The sequence below is a fragment of the Oryx dammah genome, unplaced genomic scaffold, assembly GCF_014754425.2.
Source record: "Oryx dammah isolate SB20612 unplaced genomic scaffold, SCBI_Odam_1.1 HiC_scaffold_17, whole genome shotgun sequence".
NCBI classification, from domain to species: Eukaryota; Metazoa; Chordata; class Mammalia; order Artiodactyla; family Bovidae; genus Oryx; species Oryx dammah.
In genome coordinates this window covers 71,922,322-71,935,234 of record NW_024070201.1, presented here as the reverse complement: position 1 = coordinate 71,935,234, position 12,913 = coordinate 71,922,322, and the positions used below count along the sequence as shown (strand labels likewise).

Below are 12,913 nucleotides of genomic sequence, written 5' to 3'. Positions count from 1 at the left end.
AGCCAGAGATTGGGGTACTGTTTCACAAAAGTTATGTCATCAGAATATAAAGCCCTGGGAACCCTCAGTATTCTATTTATGGGAACTTGGAAGGCGGGTGGTGAGGAATCTGGTGGTGAGCAGTGTGTTGGTCTGTCTGGGCTGTTGTAACAAAAGAGCACACCCTGGGTGGCTTAAATTGTAGACATTTACTGTCTCACAGTTGCAGGAAGCTAGAAGCCCCGACCAGTGTGCCTGCAGATCTGGTTTCTGCTGAGGCCTCTCTTCCTGGCGGGTAGACGGCCACCTTCCCACTGTGTCCTTACGTGGTCTTTGCTCCCAGAAAGAGAGCTCTGTTATTTTTTCCTTTTCTTCTGAGGATACCAGTCCTAATGAATTAAGACCTCACCCTTATGATCTCACTTAAACTTCACTACCTCTACATAGGCCCTATCTCCTCATCCCGTCACACTGGGGGTTAGGGTTTCTATATATGAGTTTTACGGAGGATATAATTTAGTCTGTAACAAGAAGACTGGCTGGTATGTGTTAAATGGATGAAGTGGCTGCTCTTCTCAACTTCATATCCCAAAGCATCTCAGCAGGTCCCAGCAAGTTCCCAAATGAGTCCAGCAACCCCTGGGCTCAGTTCCTTGTCACTTATCACCTAGGCTACTGCTAAGTAGTTACATCCCATTCCTGGTCTCTCTCTGCTCCACCCCCTCATCTGTGCTGATGCCAATGTGGAAGTGTCTAAGACTAGCTCTGATCACGCTCCCAACCAGAACAATCATCTGCAAAGCCTTCACACTGCCCGCAAACATTTTAGCTCTTTTGTCTAGCCCTAAACCCCTATCCAGTGCCATAATTTCTAAAAGTCCCAACCTGGAGTTAGTGCTCGTACAAATCTATGGTATCAGCATACTTCCTTATCTTCTTGTTTCCTTTCACTCCTTTCAGGTCAAAGTGACTGCCCAACCTCCCAGCACACCCCTGTCCACACAGTGCCTGCCTCTACCAATGAGTTCTCCAAAGCCCACCTCAAGTCTCACCCCTTCACCGAGTCAGAAGTGACCGCACGCTCCTTCCACAGCAGGGAATGTTTGTAATTCACCCTCAACTGTTCAATCTTATAGAGTAGACAGGACTATTAGGGACTTATCTCCTGTATTAGCTTGATTATAAGGCAGAAACGGCTTCTCCACCTATTTATCTGCAATATTTGGTAGAGTATTACAGCAAGCATTTGATAAGTATCAGCTGGATGGCTGGCAAATCTGCATTCCACATCAAAACACAATAGAAAACACTAAACAGAACTGGAGGCAGCTTGGACCCTGAGGCCCTAAGCAAACATCCAGGTAAAGAAGGGAAAAGGGATGCTGGTCCATGACAAAGCAAAGGAACTGTGAAAGATGACAGTTTTTAAGTACCATTGAAAAAAATACTCATCTTTATTGAGGTATTACTTAGATAAGAATGCATCAACTTCACATGTAGAGTTATATGTAACCATCACCAGGATCAAAATATAAAACCTTCTCCTCACTCCCAAAAGTTCCCTTGAGCCTCATCCCAGGCAAACTAATACAGGAGCTAAGTCCTTAAGAGTCCTGTCTACTGCATAAGACTGAACAATTGAGGGTGAATTTCACCCTTCCCTGGGCCACCAGGGAGACCCTGTATGTATGGATAGCATGAATGTAAAGCATGCACTCTTTCATGTCTGGCTTATTTGCTCACCTATTTTGGAAACACATCCATGTTGTGTGTCTCAGTAGTTCATTATCTTTATTGCTTAGGTGTATTCCGTTGCATGGATATACCACAATTTATCTATGCGTTCATCTGCTGTTTAACCTTTTTTTCCAGGTTTTGGCTATCATGAACAAACCTGCCGAGAGCATCTGTGTACAAGTCTTTGTGTGGATATATGTTTTCTGGTTTTTTTAAAAAAAAACCATTGAGATAATCATATGACTATTCTCCTTTATTCTATTGCTATTGTGAATTACATTTTCAAATATTAGACAGACTTTATATTCTTTAGCCATGTTGTGTTATCTTTTTTGCGTGTTGATCTGGCTTGCTAACTTTTAAAAAGACCTTTGTGCCTATGCTCAGCAGGGCTTTAAGTCTGCAGTTTTCTTTTCTTGTAATATTTTTGTCTGGTTTTGATAACAGGGTAATAATGGCCACATAAAATGAGCTGGGACATATCTCTTTCTGAAAAGAGTTTGTGTAAGATTGGTGTTATTTCTCAGTTATTTGATATAATTTGTCAGTAGACTGTGGACTTAGGTTTTTCTTTGTGTGAAGTTTTAAATTACAAATTTGACTGCTTTAATGGATATGGCTACTTAGATTTTTCTGTTTCTTCTTGAGGCAGTTTTTATAACCTTGTGTCTTTCAAAGTTTGCAACTATTTCATCTATGTTGTAGATTTTATAATGTTTTCATATGTATTTCACTTCTAATATTTTTAGAATCTGTACCAAAGCTCCCTGTTTGATTTATGATACTGGTAAATTTATATATCCTTTTTTTTCCCTGAACAGTCTATTTATTGGTCTTTTCAAAGAACCAGGTTTTGTTTAATTCATTCTTCTCCATTGTTTGTCCATCTATTTATTTCCAAGCTTATCTTTATTCTTTCTTCCATTTATTTTGTAGTAGCTTTCATAATTAGTTTTAGTTCTTTCTTCTTTTCTAACACTAGCACTTCAAGAACAGATCTCTGAGTACTCCACCTGACACATTTAGATACATTTTCATTCACCTAAAATTACATTCTAATTTGTTTTGAGTCTTTATTAACCCATGCATTTAGAAATATGTTACTTAATTTCTGACTATTAGAGATTTTCCCCAGATATCAGTTACTGATTTAATTCCATTATGATCGGAGAACATACTTGTATTTTCATTTCCTCTAAAACAGACTTTTTACGGTGCCACACACAGGTGCTGAATGTTGTAAGTGCACCTGAGAAGACTATCTGCTTAGTTATTGGTGGGTGGTGTTCCATAATTGTCAATTGGGCCAAAATGGTTGATAGCATTATCCAGGTCATCTCTACTTTTCTGATTTTTCTATCAGCTTGTTCTATCCATTACTAAGAGGGGAGTGCTAAGATACCCAAATATAATTGTGGAGTTTTCTATTTCATTTTCCGTTGTCAATTTTGCTTTATATATTTTTAAGCATTGTTATTTAGTGCCTACATTACCTAGAATTACCTGTTCTGTCTTCTTAATGAACTGACACCTTTAACATTATGAATTATTCCTCTTTCTCCCTGGAAATGTTCCTGTTTTGAAGTTTATTTTGTCCTTTATTGGCAAATTCATTTCCAGTTCCTTGTGGTTCATATTTGTCTAGTATAATTTCTTCTACTCTTTTGCTTCAACTGTATTTTATAGTGCTTTACTCACAGATAGCATATGATTGCCCTTGATGTTTAATTCAGAATGAAAGTCTCCGTCCTTTGATTATAACGTTTAGATCATTTGCATTTAACATCATTATTAATATGTTAGAGTTTAAGTCTAGTGTCCTGCTTTTTTGTGTCCCATCTGTTCTTAGTTTACTCTTTTCTTCAATCCATCCTTTTTGATTGGATATTTTTTTTAATCATATTCTATCTCCAATATTGCCTTATTAGCTATGCTTCCTTTTAAAATGTTTTTAGCCATTACTTCAGGGTTTACAATGTGTATCTCTAATTCATCCCAGTCTGTCTTGCAGATATCTTCCTGGTTTTCTTCCTAACTCGCTGGCAACTCCTCAATCTCCTTTTCTGCTTCCTCTTTTCTTCTCTCCCTGTAAATCAGGCCACAGTCCTCTTTTCCGTTACATATTCTGACTCTCTGGGTAGTCTCGTCTAGTCCTGTGGTTTTAAATCCCATCTATATTTTCAGTTCTAACTTTCCCCTTTAGCTCTAGATATCTAACTGCTTAACTAGCACTACCACTAGATGACCAAAAGGCATCTCAGACTTAACCCATTCAAAGTGGAGCTCCTGGTATCCCTCTCACACTTCTCCGTCCTTACCCTGCCCAGTCTGCCCTATTTCACTGAACTGTGTCACTCAGTTCCAACAGTTAGCTGTGAATCCTCTGTTTTCATCTCCTATAACCTAATCATTAGTAAGTCCAACAGATTCTGTTCCCAATGTAACTCCTTACTGTCTCTGTTGCTGCCATCCTAGTCTAGCTAAGCCTCTGCCATCTCTCTCTGTAACGCAGCCTCTTGACTTCCTTTCTTCCATTCTTGTTCTCCACGTATTAGCTGAAACGACTCTTTCAACAAAAATCCCATTCGGATGCCAATCCCCGGCTTAAAACCTTCCAGTGTCTTCCCATCACACTCACAATAAAAATCCAGAACCCTTTTGTCCGGCATGATCCCAACACAATTTGGCCCTAACTTACTTTTCCTGGCATCATCTCTACCCTGCTCTCCATACCCAATACACTGCAGCCACACTGCAGCAGGAGTTCCTGCTGTTCTTAAAACAAGATGAGCTTTTTCCTGCCTGAGGGACTTGATGCTAGCTCATCCCTCTGTCTCCACTCCTCAACACCGAGATCTGTGTTTAAATGCCACTTCTGACCAACATATCTCCTTATGCCCAAGTCACTAACCACCTCCCCTTATTCTGCTTTGTTCTCTTTCTAGCATTTTTTTTTTTTTTACCATTTGCAATTGTATTTGTTTACTTTTTTTGGTTGTCTTCCTTCTTAGAATGTACACTTAGCAGGGGCAGGCACTTTGTTCAATGCAGCATTTTCATAATTGAGAACAGTATCTGGCACATAATAAGTGCTCAATAAATATGAATCCATCACAAAAGACTTTTTACTTTTTAAGAGAAAAGAATCTTTAGGAGTCAATAGACTAAAAACACATGAGTAAAAATTCACCTTCTTCTGGTTCCATGTCTGAAAGTGAATTAAATCTGGTTGTTAAATGTAACTGTTCATGAATAGGCTATAGGTTCTGGTTTGTTCCTGCAAACATTTCTCTACTGAGTAACTTATCAGAATAATCCCTCCTGAGCAGTAGATAATGATCTTTAGCCCAAGTTCTGATACACAATGCTGTGTCCTGCTCAGTCTCACTGGATACTTTTGATGCAACATCAAAGCCTGAAGGAGCTAGAAACCACTCCTGCTGCTGCTAAGTCGCTTCAGTCGTGTCCAACTCTGTGTGACCCCGTAGACGGCAGCCCACCAGGCTCCCCCGCCCCTGGGATTCTCCAGGCAAGAGTACTGGAGTGGGGTGCCACTGCCTTCTCCGAAACCACCCCTGAGGAAACCCTAATTCAGAACACTTCCCGGTTCCTAGACAACCACGTAGCATATAAGACGTTGCACTGGGCTGTCACGCTTCCATCTGTCTCAGCACTGTCCCACTGAGACGGTGCCCCCGCAGTACTGAAGGGGACATCTATCTGTTATTAACGGACATTCATCTTATAACCTTTTTAAAAGGGCCAAGGTACAACCAGCAAATGGGAGATACTCTGGGAGGAGGGGGGAAATCCTTGCATCCTCTGTGCCTTGGAGAAGGTGCAGTTAACAAAATCTTCATTTGGTCAAGTCGTCAGTACATCAAACCAAACTGCTGACAAGAACAAGGCTGTATGGAGAGAAATTATTGGGACTATATCCAGAAAACAAGAACAGAGGTTGGACAGCGGGTAGGCAGAAGGGAGGAGATGAAGGTAAAGCCCCTCAGGATCTACTAGGTAGACTATTGGAAATCCTATAGGACCTGCTGCCACCAATACACAATTTTCGTTAATTATCTCAATTGTGGCTGTTATCCCCTTAATGAGAAACACAGCTTTACTTCTAAGCAGGCAGTGAGGCTGGCAGAAAGCTGAAACCTGAAAATCAGCAGATACAGGGCTGCATACAGCCCTTACTATGGAAATGAAGCCACATCCACAACACAGGGGGAGGACTCCAAATAGCTTCAGACAGCAGCCAGCCACACAGGGCCCTCACCAGGCACCGGGTGGACGCTCTCCGGACTAGTCAAGAGGCCCAAATCCCAAGTGCTCATTTCAATAACATTAGAAAATAAACATGGGGCTTATTTATAGCACAGGAAAGGCACTGGGGCAAAAGAACCACTCATTTGGTAATCTACCCTGACGGGGCCAGATAGGATCCAGACCCCCAGGTTCTCTGGTAACAGGGTGAGCAGAAATAGGGGCCGGAAGAGGGCTGGCTGCCAGCATCACCAGGTACAATCTGGCAAGGGCTCTGGGTAAAGAGAGGGGAAGAGATCTGATACATCACTGCATCTCACCCACCCGGGTCGAAGCGCTCTTGCCATCTTCAATTTCTGGTTGAGGAAACTAAGGCAAGGGAGTGGAATCCCTCAAGGCCAAGGAAGGCACAGGGTTCAACTCAAAGGAAGGCACTATGAGAATGGGAAACAAAACAATCCTTGCCTCCTCTGGGCACCAGCGAAGATGGTGTTCACGTAATGGAGTCTTCCTGAACAGTCAGGACTAAAACGTATGTGTGTGGAGTCCCAGGCCTCTGGACTCACACCATCTTACAGAGCCAAAAACTCTCACTGGAACCCAAGATCTTGGAGGTCAAGACTGTGTCTTATTCCACTTAATCCACTCTGTCTCAGACGCAGCACTGGTTCTGGCAAAGAGTACATTTTAATGAATGAATGAATGAATGATTAGAAAAGTGAATGACTGAATTATTCCCTCATGTTGGTCAGTAATGAGTTGGTTGTTCTGCAGCTGTGATTACCAGAAAACCAGACATTCTTTGAGCTTCTTCTTGGGCGTAGTAGTTAATGATAGAAGTTGGCGGCTCTAAGTAAGAGCTCGCGTTTATACACTGTGAAGGGAAGGCTCTGAAGGGTGGATGGAGTGGCTGGAGGCTTGGGTCCAAGACACACAGATTCCAATCCCAGCTCTGCTGGCAGCTGTCACTCCACGGGCAGCTCCTGAGATGCTATGGGTGAGCTGGTGCTTTGCTGGGGAAACCTTTTATCAGACATAGCTGCCTGGTACCTCTCGAATGACACCCAGACATCTTTGCCTTTCCTTGTCTCTGCCTGACGGCTCTGGTGCCCTCCAGGGAGGCTGGAAAGAAGTGCAACCACAGGCGCAACCAGTTGGGAGCAGAAGAAAGGAAGAAACTCTACCCTACAAAGGCTGTTAAATTTGAGATGCCAGACACAGAGGTGGGTGACTCAACAATTTCTTGAGAAGGAAAGATGCCTGGAAAGGAGAGAGAGGGGGCGAGCTGCCCCATCACCTGCCCTGAGTTGCAAGCAGTGGTGAGCTGGACATGAAGAAGCTGTGGCGCAATGTTGCCTACACAGCCCACACCCTGTCCCAGGGAACTGGACGTCACACAGCCTGAGGCTGGGGAGCTCTGACAGCCTATAAATGGAGGTGGAAGAGAGGCTGCGAGTTCCATTTAGGATGATGTCGCCGTTGTTTAGTTGCTAAGTCACGTCCGACTCTTTGTGACCCCATCGACTGTATCTCACCAGGCTCCTCTGTCCATGGAATTCCCCAGGCAAGAATACTGGAGTGGGTTGGAATTCCCTTCTCCAGGGGATCTTCCTGACCCAAGGATTGAACCTGGACCTCCAGCCACCAGGGAAGACCTTAGCTTAGGAGAGGGGAAAACCTTACAAGGGAGAGCAGAATCTGGCCTGCCTCACTTCAGGAGCAGCTCAGTGAAACCAATTCAGATCATCTCTCCGGGCCTGGTTGGCAGAGTGGGGCCAAAAGCTGCCCCCCGTTTCATTTAGAAGCAAACACTGGCCTAGCACAGGAGCCCTGGGGCTTGGGAAAGAGCTCTGGGGTGAGGTGAGCAGCCAGCCTCCAGGGCTCACATGCCTCCGGGCCCTCGGTGGAAAGCTCAAGTCTCTTCCAGAGCCTCCCTCGACAGCCGCTGCCTGCCAGTCCGGCTGGCACTTCCACCAGGATGGCCCCTCGGGAAGTGGCTGAAGGGGCGTGGGGCCAGTTGGGCGTTCTCTGCATCTGCCTCCTCGAGCCAGGGCTCCTCGGGGAACAGCGTGCTGAGGCTTCAGCCGCTGCAGCAGCAGATGACCAACAGAACTGGAGAAAACAGCTTACCCTGGAGACGCCACTGCGAGAGCAGAGGAAACCCACCAGGCTCAGGGAAGCTCAATGATGGGGAACCTTTGAAACCTCCGCCCTCTTGGCCGGGTGCCTCTGCAATCCTGATTGTAGAGCCAGGAAGAGTTCCCCCAGGAGTGAACCACTTCCCGACCTGGACTCTGCTTCATCGACTTCTTAATTCTACCACCAAGGGGTCTTGGACTTGAGCCCAGCAATCAGATCTTGAGAATTCGTGGCCAGGAACCTCTGGCCCTTCAGTGGCAAGGATCCTCAGGGACTGTCCCAGGAGGAAGCTGGATCACAGAGCTACCAGCCACCCTTTGGCAAGTGAGAGCACAGAGAGGCTGGTGGCCTCTTCCAGCTCCCAGTCCTGGTCAGCACAGGCCAGGATGATGGCCAATCTCTCCAGAGGCAGCAGAGAAACTCCTAAAAACCACAAGCTGGAAGCACAGAAGGTTCGACAGAGAAGCCAGAGTTCTGACCTTCGTGATGCCGAGTAAGAAGAAGAGACAGGACAGCATCACTTACAGGAAGGAACCAGAGTCTGAGGACAAAAGTGGATATTTTCCTCTTTAATTTTCCCAGAAAAGGAGGTTTTTGCCTAAACATGTGTGAGCTTTGCTAAAACACATCAGATAAGAAGAATATGTACAGCTACCTAAACTTAACCAGCAAAAAAGGGTTTCCAACCTTGGCATTTGGAGAAGGAAATGGCAACCCACCCTAGTATTCTTGCCTGGATAATCCCACGGACAGAGGAGCCTAATGAGCCACAGTCCATGGGGTCTCAGAGAGGTGGACGCAAGTGAGCATGCAACAGTCAACACTGGCATTTCAAGCAGGCCGGCCCACCCCAGTTAGGTCCCTGGGGGCAAAGGCTAGTGACTTGGTACACACATCTGGGGCAAGGCCAGGGCCAGCTCAGGTTCATTGTTGGTGCAGGCCAGTACGATGCAATTCCTTAAAAAAGATCTCTTAATCTAAAACCAGCTGTTGTCTGTTGTAGGCCAGAACATGACATTTTAATTAGCATTATTGTTCCGCTTCTGAAACCAGAACCTATGGCATCCCAAGGGCAGATGATCCCGGCCCATGTTTATGAGTGAGGCTTGCTGGTGAGCAGCTCAGAAATACACCTACCCAGGACGGGGTGGGGCACCTTGTCCCCTCGGAACCCATGAATCATGAGCACTTGCTATACTCCTGTCCTGAATTTTTCCCTGTGACCTGCACCCTCTCTCTTTTCCTAGGACAGAAGCTTTGAGGTTTGCTTCCAGTGCCTGCTGCTAAGTCACATCAGTCGTGTCCTACTCTGTGCGACCCCATAGACGGCAGCCCACCAGGCTCCCATCCCTGGGATTCTCCAGGCAAGAATAATGGAGTGGGTTGCCATTTCCTTCTCCAGTGCATGAAAGTGAAAAGTGAAAGTGAAGTCGCTCAGTCGTGTCCAACTCTTCGAAACCCCATGGACTGTAGCCTACCAGGCTCTTCCATCCATGGGATTTCCCAGGCAAGAGCACTGGAGTGGGTTGCCATTGCCTTCTCCACTTCCAGTGCCTAGGATGTATTATTTATTCTATAATAATACTAGAAAAAAATTGTATGCTATGGTGCAAAAATCTAACCCCCAATATTTCTGGGAGTAGTCAGGTACTTGAAATGGAGTTTTAATGCCCTTAGAAGACCAATGTCTTCTCAGAAGGTGATAAAGGTCCACTGGCTCTGTCCCCTTGGGGTCCCAATGACCTGCTACTGAAGCATTTCTCTTCCAGAATCAAAGGAATAATAAAGAGAGAGGGAGAGAAGGAGGGCGGGGAGGAGAAGGAGGAGAGATGGCCCTTTTGAGGGGGGAGCTGGCTTAGAATCAGCCACGAATGCAGTGCACAACCGGTCGTCTGAAAAGGGCACAGCACTATTAATACATGCCGAGGGTGTGCGTCAACACGCGTCACACAGTAGACAATGTTAGCACGGTTCTTCGATCTTAGCTAGAATTTAAATGTGAGGTCCTCCTCCCCTTCCACTTGCCCCAAACCAGGGAACCCTTGGAAAGATCAGAGGTACTCACTGTGTCAGCTACTGGTATCTGGGTGACAAAAGAAAACCCCTTTCTCCTGGTTTCTATCATATCTCCCCCAGTACTATGAGGCCAAAATGCCTTCCCGTCTCCCCTTGCTGACTAGGATATAATTATTCAAATCAAAAGGACTGATTAAGCATCGGTGTTCGCAGCTGCAACACGTGAATAAATCACTGCTCCAGTGTCTGCAACTGCAAAATGGATGACCTGGAGATGCTATCTTATCCCTTCTGCCAAGAACAGCCTGCCATCCCACCAGGCCTAAATAAGAAAGATCAGACTCAAGATTTCCACTTTCAATTGTGTGACTTCTCAAAGTTTTCTTTGGTCTCTCAAAGTCCATGAACACATCTGAAGTGATTCTTCTAAAACTGCAAGTCTGAAAACACCAGCATGAGGCCAGCTCACCTCCGCGTCACTCAACAGAACAATGAGTGGTGGTTTAGTGACTTGGACTGGGCACACAACTAGTTTCAGTAATTATATCCATATTCCAAGCAAATTGTTATGTATTTTGTGTTCTGGGGACATATGTTATGGCTAAAGCCCAAACTGTGGCTAATCTTAATATTAGAGTCAGATAAATCTGTTTTGAATCCTTAACATCTAACGTTTGCCAGAGTAGATTTGTTCATCAACTGAGCTTAAAGAGGTATAATTCACACATGTGCAGTATTACTAAATGCTGAAATGTAATGATTTAAATGTACCGGCAACTATTGCAAAGCAGTTGTTATAGCAGCATTTAACATTAGCCAGAGCCTCCCTGGCTAACGTTAGGTTTATACCAAAAGAACAAGGGAAATTTTGGCATCCCCTTGGGGTGAGGGTCACAACTCGCTCAATTTTACAACGTGGTACCAGCAGAGCGACTCAGCGTATGGCTATGAGAGGCCCTCTGTTTTCCCCCAAGAATGTCTAGATCTAATCAGCAAGCACAGAGACTCCTTTGTAGGTTTGGGGACACTAAGAATGTTTGTAGTTGGAAGCTCTTCTCTGCTGGATAAGCATGGCACCAGACACGCCTCCTGGCCGACTGTCTTCCCAGACCTGGGAAGGAGGCTGGAGCTGAGGTCAGAAGGTGCAAGGTACATACACACAAAGTTCCACAGTCAATATTTAAGACATAGTACGAAATAGAATAAAAAATAATTTTAATCATATCCAAAAGCCGAACCAAAGAGTTTCATGGAATTTATAGATCCCAACTCAGCAGCTGGTGCTCCCAAGGCGTCAAATGCCACTAAGATGCTTGGATTGTGCACCAAATTCTGGGCGTGGCTCTTCCTTTGAAGAACTCACTGATTTGAAATAACAAAAAGTGACCGTCAGGTAGCTCTTACATGGTATCACAGATCTGAAACGGGCTGGAGGTTTCTCAGCAGTCTTAGAGCCAGGGACGGTTCCTCTCAGATCACTGTACTGGAGCTGGAAACAAAGAAAGCCTGATCTGGCCTTCCCCTGGAGCCTGCCACAGGCTTCCACCTAGAGTTTTCAGAAAGAACCCATTAAGAGCATTGGAGGATGCCAGAGGCGCTCAGATGTCCTCCTGGGGCCTCTGCTCTTCAGGTGAGGAGGTGCCAGTCTTCCACTCTGAAATCCAGGGGATCAGGGGGCTGGGGGGCCGAGTTCTCTTCCTCCGTCCACATCCGTGTTGAGACCTCCACCAGCGGCCTGCTTCACAAGCTGCCGATGTTGGGGAAGCTCTTCAGCTTCTCAGGGAAGTCGTCCTTGTACAGGACGGGGTCGGCTCGGTGCTCCACCACCTTAAGAGGCATTGTCCCAAAGACGGAAGCAAACTTGTTGATGCACTCGGACCTGGGGGTTTTGGGGAGGGCAGTGGGGCAGAGGGACAGGGGTGGGGAGCAAAGGAAATGTTCAAGAGTCTGAGAGCTGAGAGCGAAATACACGTATTCAACACTGGCCAGAGAAACATACATCGTATTCAACACTGGCCAGAGAAACATACATCGTATTCAACACTGGCCAGAGAATCACAAGGATCCCCAGCATGCTCCCGGGTTCTTCCCACGGCTGGGAGGCTTTGGAGGAACAAAGGGATCTGGGGGTGCTCTATTAGTTCAGCGGGAGAAAGGGAACCAGGGATGCTGTTTGAGCTGTTCGAAGGCCATGGGCCTGCAGAGGTCAGAGTATCGTTCCCCTCCCCCTCAAATTCCAGTCATTCCTCCAGCTCCTTACAAGCAGGCCTCTAACCAAGGTGGATTAGTTGCCAACAAGCCTTAACCCCATCCCTGCCAGTTGAAGAGAAGGCAAAGGGAGGAGGCAAAGCGCTGGATCTTGGCTTCAGCTCACTTGAGCTGAAAAGAGAGAAGGAAGGCTCTTAGACGTGGGGCGATGGAAGGCAGAGGAGACACCGGGCCATGAACCTCAATTTCAAACAACACTTCAGGCATTCAACCAACATCTATCGAGGGCTGTGAGTGGCAATCTCTGGGAATTATCAGTCCACTTCCATAAGCTCCCCTGTGAGAGCTGAAGTTCACACTGGACACCTTTCATAATCGTAGCTGCTCTCGTGTTAGAATCAGCAGCAACAAGCAACGTAGCGCCGCTGGGTGAGGGGAGGGTGCGGCCCCTTACCCCCACCCGTGAGCAGCCCCCCAGAGGGGAGCGGCTCAGACCCACAGCAGGAAAGGGCACTGGCCAATCGGGCCAACTGAGTGTGGCAGCGGGTGAGAAGAACATTCCTGCGTC

General features: G+C 46.0%; 1 protein-coding gene and 1 long non-coding RNA gene across 5 annotated transcripts in view; both read right to left on the bottom strand.

Moving 5' to 3' along the window:
* Positions 1–1,409: 1,409 nt before the first annotated feature.
* LOC120876912 lies at positions 1,410–9,452 on the bottom strand. The gene is made up of 2 exons (XR_005724246.1): positions 9,414–9,452; positions 1,410–5,150 (listed from the first exon to the last, which is right to left on the bottom strand). It is a non-coding gene; the product is annotated as an uncharacterized LOC120876912 (long non-coding RNA).
* Positions 9,453–11,328: 1,876 nt separating this feature from the next.
* Positions 11,329–12,913, bottom strand: part of EXT2 (exostosin glycosyltransferase 2) — a 142,416-nt gene continuing 140,831 nt past the window's right edge. For all 4 annotated transcript variants that reach the window (XM_040259051.1, XM_040259049.1, XM_040259048.1 and 1 more), the window contains one exon: positions 11,329–12,016. In XM_040259051.1, coding sequence (XP_040114985.1) covers positions 11,878–12,016 — 139 coding nt within the window. In that variant the 3' untranslated portion in view covers positions 11,329–11,877. The remainder of the gene's footprint in view (positions 12,017–12,913) is intronic.